Source organism: Peromyscus leucopus, chromosome 8b (assembly GCF_004664715.2).
Source record: "Peromyscus leucopus breed LL Stock chromosome 8b, UCI_PerLeu_2.1, whole genome shotgun sequence".
Lineage (NCBI taxonomy): Eukaryota > Metazoa > Chordata > Mammalia > Rodentia > Cricetidae > Peromyscus > Peromyscus leucopus.
Genome location: NC_051086.1, coordinates 40,266,829 through 40,281,801, shown reverse-complemented (window position 1 = coordinate 40,281,801; position 14,973 = coordinate 40,266,829). Strand labels below are relative to the sequence as shown.

The window sequence follows — 14,973 nt, the reverse complement described above, 5'->3', positions numbered from 1 at the left end:
AGGTTTAGTTACTTTTGTGTCATTGTGTCTAGCCAGGAGCTGAAGCTTGGGGCTCTTTAATTTGGCTCGTGTTTTCCGAGTGTTGGCTATGCTGTCCAGCAAGGAGAGAGCGGCAGGTCCCAGCAGAGAGGGGACAGGCCCCTAGTTAACTCCAACCAGTCCTCGCCTCCTGTGCTTTCACCCGCTCCCCTCAGTCCTCTCATATTATGAATCCCTGACGGGGTTAATGTCTATGCCAAGGCTCTTCCAGACTCAGGTGTGCTTCCCTCCGCTCCAGCCCCCAGTGAAAACTAAAATTGCAGAAACAACTCTGTCCCCAGAACAGGGAGAGGAATATTCAGATGATGAAAAATGGATTGAGAGAGAGGCAAAGCTGAGTGGCCCTTTTTCTGCTTTGTGTGGGTTTTAACAGCCAAGAGAATCTACTTTGCCATGTATACCATATACAAGTTTAGGTATTTTTGTATTTATATTTTTTGTTTGTTTGTTTGTTTGAGACAGTGTTTCATGTGGCCCAGGTAGGCTTCAAACTTATTATGTAGCCAAGGATAACCTTGAACTACTAATCCCCCTGTCTCTACCTACTGATTACAGGAGTGCTGCACCATGCCTAATTCCCGGGGTGCTGGGGATAGAACCCAGGGCTTGGTGCATGAGCGGCAAGTGCTCTGCCCATCCAGCCACAGCCCCTGCTCAGAAGTCTAGGTCCTCTGTCTGCAACAGTTACTAGATCCTTTGGAAAGATTGCTACTATTTGGATGTCAGTCTGCTCTGCTGGGCAGTTAAGTCTTTGAGAAAACTCAGGCACACTCAGTTCTTAATTGTCTTTTAAATATCTAAGGAAGTTTGGCTAATTAAGGCAGTAAGTCTATCAAGTAATTAAGAAGGATTAAATCTATTAAACTGAACAGTTCAACACTAATAAAGAACAAACGAAAATGATTCTTATCTTTGTATGAAAAGCTACTAAATTTCAAAGTACTAAAGTCTGTAAATTGAACTTAAAACCTTAAAGGAAAGTTAGTATTTAAGATGGGCAGCCCTTGGCCAGGTGGTAGTAGTGCATGCCTTTAATCCCAGCATGCTCCTGGGAAGCAGAGGCAGGCGGATCTCTGTGAGTTTGAGGCTAGCCTGGGCTACAGAATGAGTTCCAGGAAAGGCAACAAAGCTACACAGAGAAACCTTGTCTCAACACCCTGCCCCCCTTGCCCTCCAAAATGGGCATCCTTAAACCAGGGTGGTAGTACACACCTGGAATCCCAGCAGAGGCAAATGGCTCATGGGGCTAGCCTGCACTAACTCCACAGAAAGAGCTCATACATACATAGAAGGTGAACACTGACCTTGCTTTGACTCCACCTCAAGTCATGCACCACCCCCAAATAAATGAGTATATATACTTTACAAATTAAAAAAGTCTGGGTTTGATGAAAGAATACGCTGGCTGTATTTCCAGGAGGGGAGGCTAAAATCTTTTTAGATTATGGATTAGTCTATAGAAAAATGACTGCCGTAAATCAAACAGTGAAGGGGAAGATGAATAGGAATCTCACTTACACAACTTAAGTAAAACATAGCTCTCTGAACAGATGAAGATAGGTTTCTTCTGTATCCCAAAATCTAATCAATATTTATATGTATAATTCAGCTATTATTTGGCTTAAAGGGACTTATTGGGAAATGTTATCATTTTGACTATTTTCTACAGAGAAAATATTTTCCAGTTTCAAATAACCCTGGACTTTTGAATTATAACCTGGTTTTATGTTTAAAAAAAAAGTCTTATGATATACTGGTTTTGTGTGTTTTCTGTCTACCTCCTACAATAAGAGAAGCATTTCTTAAAGTTTATTTTGTTCAGTGATAGGATTCTCAAATATGTAGAACAGTGCTTTGTACAAGGTTGGCACTTCTATTTGTTCAATAAATAAATTAAGACACTTAAAAAATAGTCTGGGTTTGGTGGAGCCAGAGGCAGGAGGATCTAGCAAGGTGAGGTCAAGGTCAACAGCCAGGACTACATAGAGAGACCCTGTCTCTAATCAGACAAACAAACAAAACAGTTGGTGTGGCAGTGCACACTTTTAATTTCAGCAATCTATGGAGGCAGAGGCTGGCAGATCTCTGTGAGTTCGAGGCCAGCCTGGTTGACATAGTGAGTTCCAGGACAGCCAGGACTACCTTGTGAGAGCCTGTCTCTAAAAAACAAAATTTAAATAAAAACAAAACAAAAAGTCCGAATTCTAGCTGGTGGTGGTGCATGCCTCTAATTCTAGCATTTGGGAGGTGGAGGCAGGAAGATCAGGAGCTCAAGGTCATCTCTGGCAGAACCTTGATTTAAAAAACAATTGGAGGGAGATGATGTAAATATAGTATCTATAAATGAGACTTTAAAAAATTAATAAAGTAACTAGAATGACTTTTTGGATTAGCCTGTGTCAATTAGATAAGGGGGGGCCCATATGGTGCTTGCAGACCCGGAGAGGGTGTGCCCTTCCTTCCTGCTGCCTTCAGTTCCTGCCAGCTGGCGTCTTCGATGTCTGCTTACCCAGCAAATTTCTAAGTTGGCATCATGCCATTATTCCAGTCACTGGGAAGTTCTAGTACCCACGGACAAAATGAGTAACCTCGGCTTTCTAAGTCAGTCCTTTGTGAATTTGGTCAGGGAAAGAGAATCAGCCACTCCTCAGGAGAGGTGCCTTGAAGGGGCTGAGTGATGCATGCAGGTCTGGATCTGTGCATTACAATGAGCATTTTTTTTTTTCATTTTATTGAGATTGAATCTTGGCATATAGTCTGAGTCTCCGAGAGCTGGGATTACAGATGTGTACGACCACAGCTGGATTGCAATTAAACTCTTTTAAAAAAAACTTTTTATTGGGCTGGAGAGATGGCTCAGAGGTTAAGAACACTGCTTGCTCTTCCAAAGGTCCCGAGTTCAATTCCCAGCAACCACATGGTGGCTCACAACCAACTGTAATGAGATCTGGCACCCTCTTCTGGCCTGCAGGGATACATGCAGGCGGAATATTGTATACATCACAAATAAATAAATCTTTAAAAAAAAAAACTTTTTATTGATCCTGTGTGGATTTCACATTATGCATCCTGATTCCACTCATCTCCCTGCCCCCTTGAATCTGCTCTTTGCCCTTGTAACCTTCCCTGAAAAGCAAAACAGAATTCAAACGAACAAAAAAAAATTTTTTTTTTCTTGGTGTGGAAGCTGAAGTGACCAGTGAGTCACATGGTTTATCCTTTTGTCTGTACATCTTTATCTGCAAGCGTGCATTGTCACGAGTCATTGGTCTGATTTGAGACCTCTGGTTTCTACTGCACTATGGATGATGGGCCCTCACTGAGACTCCTCTTGAATATCCTGTTGTCCTGTGTTGTGAAGATCCTGCAGTTTTGAATCTGTAGGTCCTGCCCCTTCACATGCTCCTGCAGTTTATAGATGAGGTAGATGTTGGATGGGTTAACTCATAGCCCTGGTTCTTGGCCTGGGTAGTAGCTGGATTGGTCAGCCTATCAGCTTTCCCTCATTGTAACCATCAGGCAAGTTCTCCAGTACTACCCCAGCTAGCTCACCCTGTGCAGCAGACAGCAAGGAGCAGGCCAGTTCTCCTGCCCACATACCCGTGGGTCCAGCTCACCCATACTTACCCCACCAGTGCCAGCTCTACTGTTTTGCCCAGGTGAGGTGCAGGGCCTGTTCTCCCGATTACTGTATGGGACATATGAGGGGGTGGGATGGGGCCAGCTCATCTGCGTCCCCACCAACAGGGTCAGCCCTAGTGTGCAGCCCAGACAAGGTGTAGGGCTCGATTTCCTGTGTGCTGCAGCTGGTGAGGGACAGGGCTAGCTCTCCCACTCTCATGGCCCCTGGGCCAGCTCTCCTCCCTACTTCAGGTGGCAAGTGGCGAGGCAGGAAGGCATCTTTCCCTCACCCATTTAACTGCAGATGAGGGGTGGGGCCAGATCTCCCATGCACACTCGTGGGGGCTGGATCACCTGCACCCCTGTCAACAGGGTCGGCTCTAATGTGCTGCCCAGTTGAGGAGTAGGGCCCACTCTCCTGAGTGCTGGAGCCAGTAAGGGGTGGGGCCCACTCTGTGCATCTCTATCCTCACTGCCTTTGGTGGTAACAGGAGCCACAGACTTGACACAGACTACAGCTGCAGCAGGGCCACGGACCCAGACATGGCCCTTGGCAGTAACCCAGGCCTAGACAGCACCATGAGCCTGGTGGTAGTGCAGGCCACTCAGATCTGTATGGCCCCAGCAGAGGCACACTAATATGGCCCTAGGTGGTGGCCCAGACCCCTGACATATGCATGGCCCTTGGTGGCAACATGAGCCATGGCTGTCAACACAGACTGTGGCTGTGGTTGGACCATGGACCTAGACATGGTCCTTGGCAGTAACCCGGGCCCTGGTGTCACTGTGGCCTTGGTTGGCAGTGCAGGTCACTCTGATTGGCATGGATACAGCTGCAGTCTGGCCCTCAAACACCAACATGGTCCCAGGTGGTAACCCAGATCCTGGGCACCTGCCAGGTTTGCAGGAGCCTTGGTCATTAATACGGACCCTGGGTGTGACAGGGCCACAGACCCAGACATGGCCCGGGCTGTCCCTTGGGCCCATGCATCGCTATGGATCCAGGTGGCAGTGCTTGTCATTCGGGTCTGTATGGGTTTGACAGCGGTGCAGCCCTCGGACACCAACATGGCCAGAGGTGGCGGCCCAGATCCTAGGCATCTGCGTGACCTTTGGTGGCAACACGGGCCATGGACATCAACACTGACTCGGGCTGCAGAAGGACCATGGACCTAGACATGGTCCTTGGCAGCAACCAGAGTCCAGATGTCATTGTGGCCCTAGCTAGCACTGCAGGTCACCCATATCAGCATGGCCCCTGTGGCATATATGTGGCCCCTGAGCGCCAACATCTGCAGGTGGCAGCCCAGACCCCTGGCTTCTACTTGGCCTTCGATGGTAAGAAGAGTCATGTGTAGCTGAAGTTTTCCTGTGTCCCACCTGGCCCATGGTCAGGACAAATCTCTCTTATCCACCAGTCCTGAAGCTGCTTGGACCCAAGTTAACACACAGAGGCTTGTATTAAAACTGTATGGCCTAATGACTCAGGCTTCTTGCTATCTAGTTCTTATATCTTAACCCATTTCTATAAATCTATACCTTACCAGTATCTTTACACCTTGCTTCTCTTGGCACGGCTGGCAGTGTCTCTTGACTCAGCCTTCCCTTCCCAGAATTCTCCTCTCTCTTTATCCCACCTATACTATACTTCCTGCCTGGCTACTGGCCAATCAGCGTTTTATTTATCAATCAATCAGAGCAACACACATCCACAGCATACAGAAAGACATCCCCAGCAGTCATGGACATCAACACGGACCCAGACATGGCCCTTGGCTGCAGTTTGGGTCCAGAGGACATTATGGTCCTGGATGGCAGCACAGGCCACCCAGATCTGTATTATAGCCTCAGTGGCAGCTTGACCCTAAAAGGTCAACATGGCCTCAGGTGTCAGCCCAGGCTACTGGCCTCTGCAGGTCCCTCGGTGGCAAAAGGAGTCACAGACATCAACATAGAACCCGACCACAGCAGGGCCACGGCGTTGGCGCAGACATGGCTCTTAGCAGCATTCTGGGTCCAGATGTCACCATGGTCCTGGGTGGCAACACAGGCCTCCTAGATTGGCATAGGCCCATGGTCCAAGGTGGAAGCGCAGGCCTCCCAAATCAGCATGGCCCTGTCGGGGCACATTCCTCGGACACTGGCATGGTCACAGGTGGCAGCCCAGACTTTGGATGCCCACAGGACCCTTGGAGATAATTTGAGCCACAGACATCAAGACAGATTCCCACAGCTGTGTCAGGGCCAGGGTCCATGACATGAGCCTTGGCAGCAGCCAATGCCTGGACATCACCATGGACCTAGGTGGCAAGCAGGCCATCCATGTCAGCCTGTTCACTGCCCTCGCCCCCTAAGATCCACCTCTCTTCCCAGCACATGAACTATTCTGCTTCTTCCTCTCCCCCAACTCCCCACCTTGTACTTGCTCACCATAATGGTGCCTGAATGCCCTGCACCAGAATCGCCTGGCTGGATGCTGGTTGATTTCTGCCTGCCCAAGCCAGGAGGCATGGCAGAGAGGAGCAGTGGCTGTCCTCCTCACGTGTCCCCGGGGCCCACAATTAACCTGCTCATGGAAAGCATTCTAGTTTGGAGTAGCAACTCAAAGTCAGCGGCATATAGCCACTTTGCCGTCACATAGCTCTGGTTCCACTCTTGTCCCTTGTCTTACTAATTATTACCATGTGAATCACACCCCTCCTTGTACACTGTCCACCCACAAATAGCTTAATTATTAATTAATTATTATTAATTTATGCAGCCTTTATTTAAATCAGATAGCAGAAAGACTGACAATAAAAACATCTGTGCTATCTTTTGAATTCACCTGTGTACTTAACTTCCTTTTTCTTTTCAGTCCCAGGAATTGAACTCAAGGCCTCATGCATTCTAGTGACCTGCTGCCGAGCCCCAGCCCCAAACCCATCACTAATATAGTTATCTTGACTAGTTATTTAAACAAAGTTATTTTTGTTGGGCATGGCATTATGCATGCCTTTAATCCCAGCACTCTGGAGGCAGAGGCAAAGGCAGGTGGGATCTCTCTGACTTCCAGGCCAACCTGGTCTACACTGTGAGTTCGAGGCCAGCCTGCTCTACAAAGTGAGTTCTGGGACAGCCAGAGCTATTTCACAGAGAAACCCTGTCTCAAAAACAAACAAACAAACAAACAAACAACAAAACACAAAAACAAACAAACAAACAAACAAAAAACAAAACAAAACTCCAGCACCTTGGGGGCTGGAGAGCTGGGTCATTAGTTAAGATTGTTATTCTTACCTATGATCCAAATCTGGCTCTTAGTACTCATGTGGTAGGGCTCACAATTACCTGTAACTCTGTAGACCTGTACATAGAAACTTATCTTTAGGGCTGGAGGGACAGCTCATCCATTAAAGGCTAGGCTCACAACCAAGAATATAAACTTATCTTTAACAAGCAAGCAAATGAACACACCTAGCATCTCCCTACATATTGGCAAAGCCAGGCAGTGAAAAATGTGAGGGTCAATGAGGGCACACAGGGGTGCAGATCCTGCAAGCCATTGACCTTGGCTCCTGCTTACACAATCTTTCCATTTCTAGCTGAGTGTCTGCATACAGTAGGCCCTGGACACTTTTCTTGTCATTCACCACTGGGTTGAACTTTATCTGAGTATCTTTAAAAAAAAAAAAAAAAACAAACAAAAAAATCCCCCCAAAAAACAAACCTTAAACTTATTTAGCCGGGTGGTGGTGGTGCACGCCTTTAATCCCAGCACTCGGGAGGCAGAGGCAGGTGGATCTTTGTGAGTTCAAGGCCAGCCTGGTCTACAGAGTGAGATCCAGGAAAGGCACAAAACTACACAGAGAAATCCTGTCTCGAAAAACCAAAAAAAAAAAAAAAAAAAAAAAAAGAAAAAAAAAAAAAAAAAAGAAAAAGAAAAGAAAAAAATTTTTTTATTTATCTATTAATTAATGTGGATGAGTGTTTTGCCTACACATATATCTGTGCACCATGTGCATGCCTGGTACCTGTGGAGGCCAGAAGAGGACCTTGGATCCTTTGGAACTAGAGTTACAAACAACTGAGAGCCATCATGTGGGTCCTGGGAACCCAGGTCCTCTGCAAGAGCAGCAGGTACTCTAACAATTGAGCATCTCTCCAGCCCCTTAAAAAAAACAAACCTTTTTTTTTTTTTTTGTTTCTCAAGACAGGGTTTCTTTGTATAATCACTCTGGCTGTCCTGGAACTCATTTAGTAGACCAGGCTTGTCTCGAACTCAGCGATCCACCTGCTTCTGCCTCCTGAGTGTTGGGATTAAAGGCACATGCTACTACCACTTGCCCGCTAAAAAACTTTTTAAAAACAGAATCTATTTTATTCCATGAGTGTTTTTGCCTGTGTATGCATGTACACCTTGGGTAGGGCTTGGTTCCAGTGGAATTCAGACGAGAAAGTCTCAGATCTCCTGGAACTAGAGTTAAGGATGGCTGTGAACCATTATGTGGGTGCTGGGAATTGAGCCTGAGTCCTCTGTGAGAGCAGCCAGTGCTCTTAACCAATGAGTCATCTCTCCAACTCTGAGTGTGCACCGTTAAAAAGACGGTCACTCTTTATTCCACCTGCTTTTTGGGTCAGAGTTCTCATTCCAGGTACTGAGCTATGGTCCTGGTCTAAACTATGGTCCATAGCTCCCTCTGGTGGTTGCTGAAGGCGAACACCAGTCACTTCAGTGTGAAATAAAGGCCCAGTGAGGGTCGAAGTGGCACATACGGAGGATGTTCTAGTCATGGTTCTGCAGATGCCAAACAGTTCAGAAACACTTCCATAAACCAGTTATTTGTGGTTAATGGGTAAGTTCAGCTTGTTCCTGTCATGGCCCTTGGGACTCCCTCCCTTCAGGTCTAATCTAGAAGACTCTGAGTGTGTTCAACCCTGTGCTTCTCCACACCCAATCCCCTTTCTGTCTCGTGGCTTTTGCAGGGACTGCCCTCGGCCCTCTCCTTGTTTTGGTCTTCCAGCTCTGCAGGGCGCTTCCTGATGGCTTCACCCCAGGTTCTAAGACATCCTGGCTAGCTCTCCTCAATGCTTTGCACCTACAATCACCCTTGCTTTGGTCTGCCTTCCCCTCTAGAAACGGCACCACCTCGACTGGTTTCAGCACCCTGCAGGGCATCTGGATGCTGGGCAGGTGATCGGTGCTCGGAGGACATAGCAGGACAGGCAGGTGACGTAGGGACATAGCAGAAGCCGCTTTAGACAAAGTCTGGAGGTTTATTGAACAATCGCAACTGAACATGGTAAAGTCGTCCTTCACAAGGCTCACTCTCCCAGGCAGGAGGGATGGTGGATGCTCTTGGGCTTTCCCCATGGAATCCCTGTCTCACCTCCCAGCTTCCCAGCCTGCAGCTTCCCCTGGGGACCCAGCCAGTGGAACATGTTAAAATCCCGAAGCTCGGGACCACTCTCACGCAATGGTGACGGCAGGGCCCTGGCTCAGCGTCAGCCTTGAACCAAAATGTGACTCAGCTTTGTCGTAGGAAGCATCAGGGGCAAGGGCTGATGCGCTCAGGGATGGAACGGCACTCTGCACTCTCTGTCCCTTTTACACGGCCAGTCTTTAGAAAACTACAGACACAAGGCTGAGAGCACACTGCCTACTCTGTCAGAACCAGGGACGGCTGAGGCGAAGAGCCTGCAGCTCTCAGCTCCTCACAGGAACAAGAGAGACAGGAAGGAAGGAGGGGGCACCACGAGGCTGACTTTGGAAATCCACTATGCCCGCCGCCCAGGAGAGCAGCCTCAAAGAGAAGGTCTATCACTCCCGGCTGCTTTCAAAGCCGGAAGCTACGGCTGGCAGGAGAGGGTAAGACGGCTTGCCACACAAAGGCCTTAGCATCACCACAGCAAGGACATCGCCTTCCAAAATGTTTCTGGAATCTTCTGGGCTGAGGGGTTGTGAGGGAGGCTGCCTTTCTAACCACATCTTGTTTTGTGATCTCGGCCTCTGAATAAAGCTTTGGAGGAAAAGAGGCCAGCCGCCTGGCATGTCACTTGGCCAGTGGCATGTCCACGGGTCCTTCTGCCTGTGCAGACTGTCAGCTGAGTGGAAACCTGACCCTTGGAGACAAGGATTTCCACACCTGACATCAGAACAAGGTGGAAATGAAGCATTTGCAGTCAGCCACCAGACCAACCTAGTCCTTCCTATGGCATACCTCCTCAAGTCTTATGCCCCAAGATCAGAGCTCAGCAGTCTCACACGCTGAGGTGAGCTCAGAGGAAGTGGCCGCCCCGCCCGAGAAGGGGGATGAGAACCAGATGAGTATGGAATGGAGTGAGCGAGATTGAGGATGGCTTGTGGCTGCCCCGCCTGAAACCATCTGCTTGGCTTGACATCACCTGGAAATCCAGCTCGTCATCTCGCCCCTGAGAGTGAGGGACAGGCACAGCACTTCTGGGGATCGGCATGTCCCCCTACAAAGGGCTGCCAGGTCCCTAGAAGCTGCGGGCTCCTAGAGCCATCCTGTCCCAGGGAGGGCTCCTGCACCCATAGGTAGTTGCCCCTGCCGTGTGGGCCTCTGGGTCTCAGGTTCTGCCTTGAGCCTAGCACCTCCTGCTGGAGTCGGAAGGAAACACACACACACTCCGCTCACAGGACCTGCACAGGCGCCTCTCCTCCACCCGCCCGTTTGTCTGTCTGGCAAGGCACTAGGAAGTGGTTCAAGTTTAGGGGATCGGCTGCTCGGTTGCATTTTCTCTTTATAAAAGGCACAGTTTTTATTGTAACGAGGCCACACTGCTCTCTGAGGACTCGACTCCCCTTGGCTGTAACCCCCACCCCCACTGGATTCTAGACCCCCCCATCCACCCCCATCTGGATTCCTTCCTAGCTGGCCACGTGTAAGGTAGGATGTTCATCTGGAAAAGGAGACCAGGAATCCACAAGTGAGCTGTGGCCACCCAGGAGCTGCATGGAGAATGCTCAACACCAGCCACCTGGCCAAGCTGGGGGCGGGGGGGCTCGCTGACCTCAGTACCAGAATCTCTCCGGCGGAGTTCTGTCCCCAGGACCACGAATCAGTTACTTCACTGGTAAGTAACACGATCCAGTGACCCAATCCTCGGAGGGTGAGTTTTTGTTTGAGACCCCCCTGGGAGCCTGACATGGGGCTAGGGGTGATCTGGTCAGGGGACACTAGCTTATGAGGACCTCGCTGTTAACGAGGCTGCAGCTGTGATGGTCAGGCATTGGGTTGTACCAAAGCCTCTGGTCCCCCACTGCCTCTACCCCTAGGGCCACACGTGGGCTTGGGTCAGGGGTTGCCTGGTACTTGGCTGCTTGCACTGTATGCCCACGCACCCCATGGCTCATCTTGGCTTTTGACAGAACCACAGTACTTTTCAGAAACTCCGGGGTTCTGTGAGGTTAGGACCGCAATGGCCATTATCTGGGGGATGCTGCTTTCCCCCAGGGGACTCTAGAAGTGAGCACCTCACAGCACCCCATTCCTCTCTGAGGCAGGGAGCTGCCAAGGAGAGATACAGAGAAAGGGCTTTGGAAGCATGGTTTGGGAGCTGTTCAGGCAGGAGGTCTACACAGCCAGATGAACTAGCCCCGAAAACCTGGCACCCAGAGAGCCCTAAAGCTAGAATGGGCATCTGAAACACCCAGAGAGCCAGGGGAGACATCCTTTACATCCATCCGGCTGCAGAGTAAGGGGGGGGGGGCGGCCCTTGCCTGGTTGCTGGCCAGGGCGAGTTATGGAACACTCTGAGGTCCCACTGGGCTCTCACTGCCCTGGACCAACACAGGCAATATTGGCAGGCATCCCCGGCACGGGCAGACTGCCTTGCCAGCGGCTGGCACATAGGCTTAAAAGCGGCCCCGAGGCCAATACCGCCTTTCTTCCTAGGGCACTGTCATGTCTGGGAGCAGCCCGAGAGCTGGGCAATCTCATAGGACTAATTTCCTGGCCTGAGGCTGCCCACAGGTATGCCAAACACTCAGAGGACATGTTGGCAGGCTGAGGAACTCTGCGCTAACGTAAGCGGGCTCTGGCTTCTTGTAGAGCCATTTGTCTGGACTGTTCACCCTCTGGCCGCACCACACAAGTGCTTCAAGAACCCTCCGCCCCAAGCCATTTGGCCCAGCACCCTGGTGCCCACAGATCCCCTTCTCCCACGGGAGGAAGGTGTGCAAGCTCTCCATAGCAACCCGAAGGGGCTTGCTGAGGAGGTTTGAGGCCTCAGTGTCTGTTGAACTTCTCTAAGACCGTCGAGTTGGTATGTTCGAAGAGCCACTGCTGAGTGAGGGAGGCAGGGTTGCAGGCGTTCATGAAGATCCTGCGGTCGCTTTCACTGCAGTCCATGCAGCTGCCGCTCACAGGGTGGTACAGGGTCTTGTCCTACAAAACAGGGCGGCTGTCAGGCGGGGGTGGGGGTGGGGGGTGGGGCACAGCCGCCATGACAGCAACGAGGACGCAGGAAGTGGACCTAACTGGTGCTCACATCCTGCTGGCCCTGCTCTTGGCCAGAAATTGCCCAGCATCTCCTGTTTCCTTGTGATGAACTCTCCTCTAAGCGGGACCTTTAACACCGCCTGCTTCCAATCTAAATGCCACTCTGTCCCTGCTGTATGGCTTGGCTGCTTCCTTCTCTCTCTCTCTCTCTCTCTCTCTCTCTCTCTCTCTCTCTCTCTCTCTCTCTCTCTCTCTCTCTCTCTCTGAGACAGAGTCTTACTATGTAGCTCTGGCTGACCTGGAACTTGTTATGTAGACCAGGCTGGTCTCATCTCACTGAGATCGGCCTGCCTCTGTCTCCACAGTGCTGAAATTAAGATGTGCATCACCACACCCTGGCTTGGCTTTTCTCTCTCCCTCCTCCCCTCTCTCTCCCTCTTTTCTTTCTTTCTTTCTTTCTTTCTTTCTTTCTTTCTTTCTTTCTTTCTTTCTTTCTTTCTTTCTTCCTTCCTTCCTTCCTTCTTCCCTTCTTTCCTTCCTTCCTTCCTTCCTTCCTTCCTTCTTTTTCTGTCTGTCTCTCCTTCCTTCCTTCCTTCCTCCCTCCATCTCTCCCTCCCTCCCTCCCTTCCTTTCTTTTTGAGACAGGGTTTCTTTATGTAGCCTTGGCTGTCCTAGAGCAAGCTCTGTAGACCAGGCTGGCCTTGACCTCTCAGAAATCCACCTGCCTCTGCCTCCCGAATGCTGGGACTAAAGATGTGCATGAGCTGCCACCACCGCCTGGTGGCTTTCTTGTTAAAATGCATGAATCTGGGTTTCTGCTCTTTCTCAGGGCTAGATTCACAGCAGAGAGGATGAGTGGGGGGGATCTGCAGGGAGAAGCGGGAGGCACTGCCAACCTAAGACATCCTCACAAGCAAGTGGTCTGCTCCCTTCCCACATCGCTCCCACCTTGCGGTATTTCCACCCTCCCCCTCCCACACCGCTCCCACCTTGCGGTATTTCCACAGCTGGTTGCCCTTCATGCTGTGGCAGTCGTAGAGGGTGACCGGGCTAGTGTGGGAGACAGCATCGAAGCAGAGCTTCTTGGTGTGCTGAGGGTCTCCAGGCCGGATGTCCTCCCTCCAGGTGAAGGTGAAGACCTGCATGCATAGGGACATCGGTAGAGAGGGAGCAAGCACTGAGAATGTCCCTCTTTGCTTACTAGCTTGTCTTTTGAGATGGAGTCTACTGTCCAGGGATAATCTTGAACTCCTGCTCTTCCTGCCTCCAGCTCTCAGGTACTGAAATTACAGGATTTGCTACCATGCCTGGCTTGCTTGACATTCATTCATTCATTCATTCATTCATTTATTTATTTATTTATTTATTTATTTATTTATTTATTTATTTATTACTATTGTTGAAACAGGCTTCTATTCTGTAGCCCAGGCTGGCCTGAACTCTGTGAACTCCTGCTTCAGTCTCCTGAGTGCTGGCATTACAGGCATGCACTGAAATGGTGGGCTTTTGCTTCATTTTGAGTTAGAAAAAATTAAGTTCAGGGGTCCGAAAAAGAGTTTATTGACTCTATCTCCTCTCCTAATGAGCCAGCCTTAACTTTAAGAGGAGATTTACTTTTATTTATTATGTGTATGAGTGTGTCTGTGCATGTGAGTGCAGTGCCTGCAAAGACCAGAAGAGGGCGCTAGAGCCCTGGAGCTGGAGTTATAGAGGGTTGTGAGCTGCCCAGTGTGGCTGCTGGGAAACGAACCTGGGTCTTCTGTAAGAACAGTACGTTCTTTTAGCTGCTGAGCCATCTTGCCATCTCTCCATCCCCTAGCCATTCAGCGTTAAAAGGCACCAACTCCCAGCCAATCCTATCGTCTTCCTGCTGCTCCTACTGCGTTCTCAAGTGCACCCAGACAAGGTAGTAAGTCAGAAGCTTCAGCAAGCACCACTCTAAGGAGAGGAAGTCTCCCCAGGGACCTTGGTGCCACTAGACACCCAGTGGACTTCCCATTCTGGATGAAGATCCAAGCTGGACCCACTTCCTGAATTTAGCTTATTAGTGCTCCCCCAATCTCCCAACCCCAACACCTTTCCGCAGCTTTACTAACCGCCGATACTCACAGCTGGCCTGCTCCGACTGCCTAAAGCCACCCCAAAGATAGCAAGCCTGCCCCTCTCCAGGGTCCCTGTGCTCCCTGGCCCAGTCTCCCACCAGTCCCCTCATGGTGTCCCCAGGCCACCAGAGATCTGCTTTCTCTTACTAGAGATTCAGTTGCAACTTCTAGAATTCTCTAAAACTGGACTCACAGTATGTCCTCCCCCTTTGTCTGTCTGCCTTTCTTTCTTTCTTTTTAACTTGATCTCACTGTGGTCACTCTGGCTGCCAGCACATTTACCAACATCTCGCTCCCTGACGTTACTGTCCTGTCTGCCTTTTGAGATGTCTGGGCTGGCTCCAGATTTTGGTTTAAAAAGCAGGCCACTAGGACCATTTGTGTGCAAGTCTTTGGCTACATAGTGGGGTTCCAGGCCAGCCAGGGCTACACACTGAGAAGTCCCTAGAAGGCTGGAATTGTGCTGAATTTAGCCAGCGGCTTGGAAAAGACAGCCAGCAGTGGCCAACCTTCATTAATTCACACCTCTGATTTCTGACAGCAGGGTTTGTTGTGTGCAGGGCTCAGGTCTCTCCTGAATTTTGTTAGAAGCCCGAGTAGTTAACGCTGCTTATGCTTTACTACATTTGTGTTTGCTTGTTTGTTTTTTCGAGACAGGGTTTCTCTGTGTAGCTTTGGAGCTTGTCCTGGAACTTACTCTGTAGACCAGGCTGGCCTCGAACTCACAGAGATCTGCCTGACTCTGCCTCTGAGTGCTGGCATCAAAG

General features: G+C 49.9%; 1 protein-coding gene across 2 annotated transcripts in view; it reads right to left on the bottom strand.

Moving 5' to 3' along the window:
• Positions 1 to 8,896: 8,896 nt before the first annotated feature.
• Positions 8,897 to 14,973, bottom strand: part of Galnt10 (polypeptide N-acetylgalactosaminyltransferase 10) — a 146,734-nt gene continuing 140,657 nt past the window's right edge. For both annotated transcript variants that reach the window (XM_028880054.2, XM_028880055.2), the window contains 2 exons: positions 13,094 to 13,243; positions 8,897 to 12,050 (listed from right to left, as the gene is read on the bottom strand). In XM_028880054.2, the coding sequence (XP_028735887.1) occupies positions 11,892 to 12,050; positions 13,094 to 13,243 (309 nt within the window). In that variant the 3' untranslated portion in view covers positions 8,897 to 11,891. The remainder of the gene's footprint in view (positions 12,051 to 13,093; positions 13,244 to 14,973) is intronic.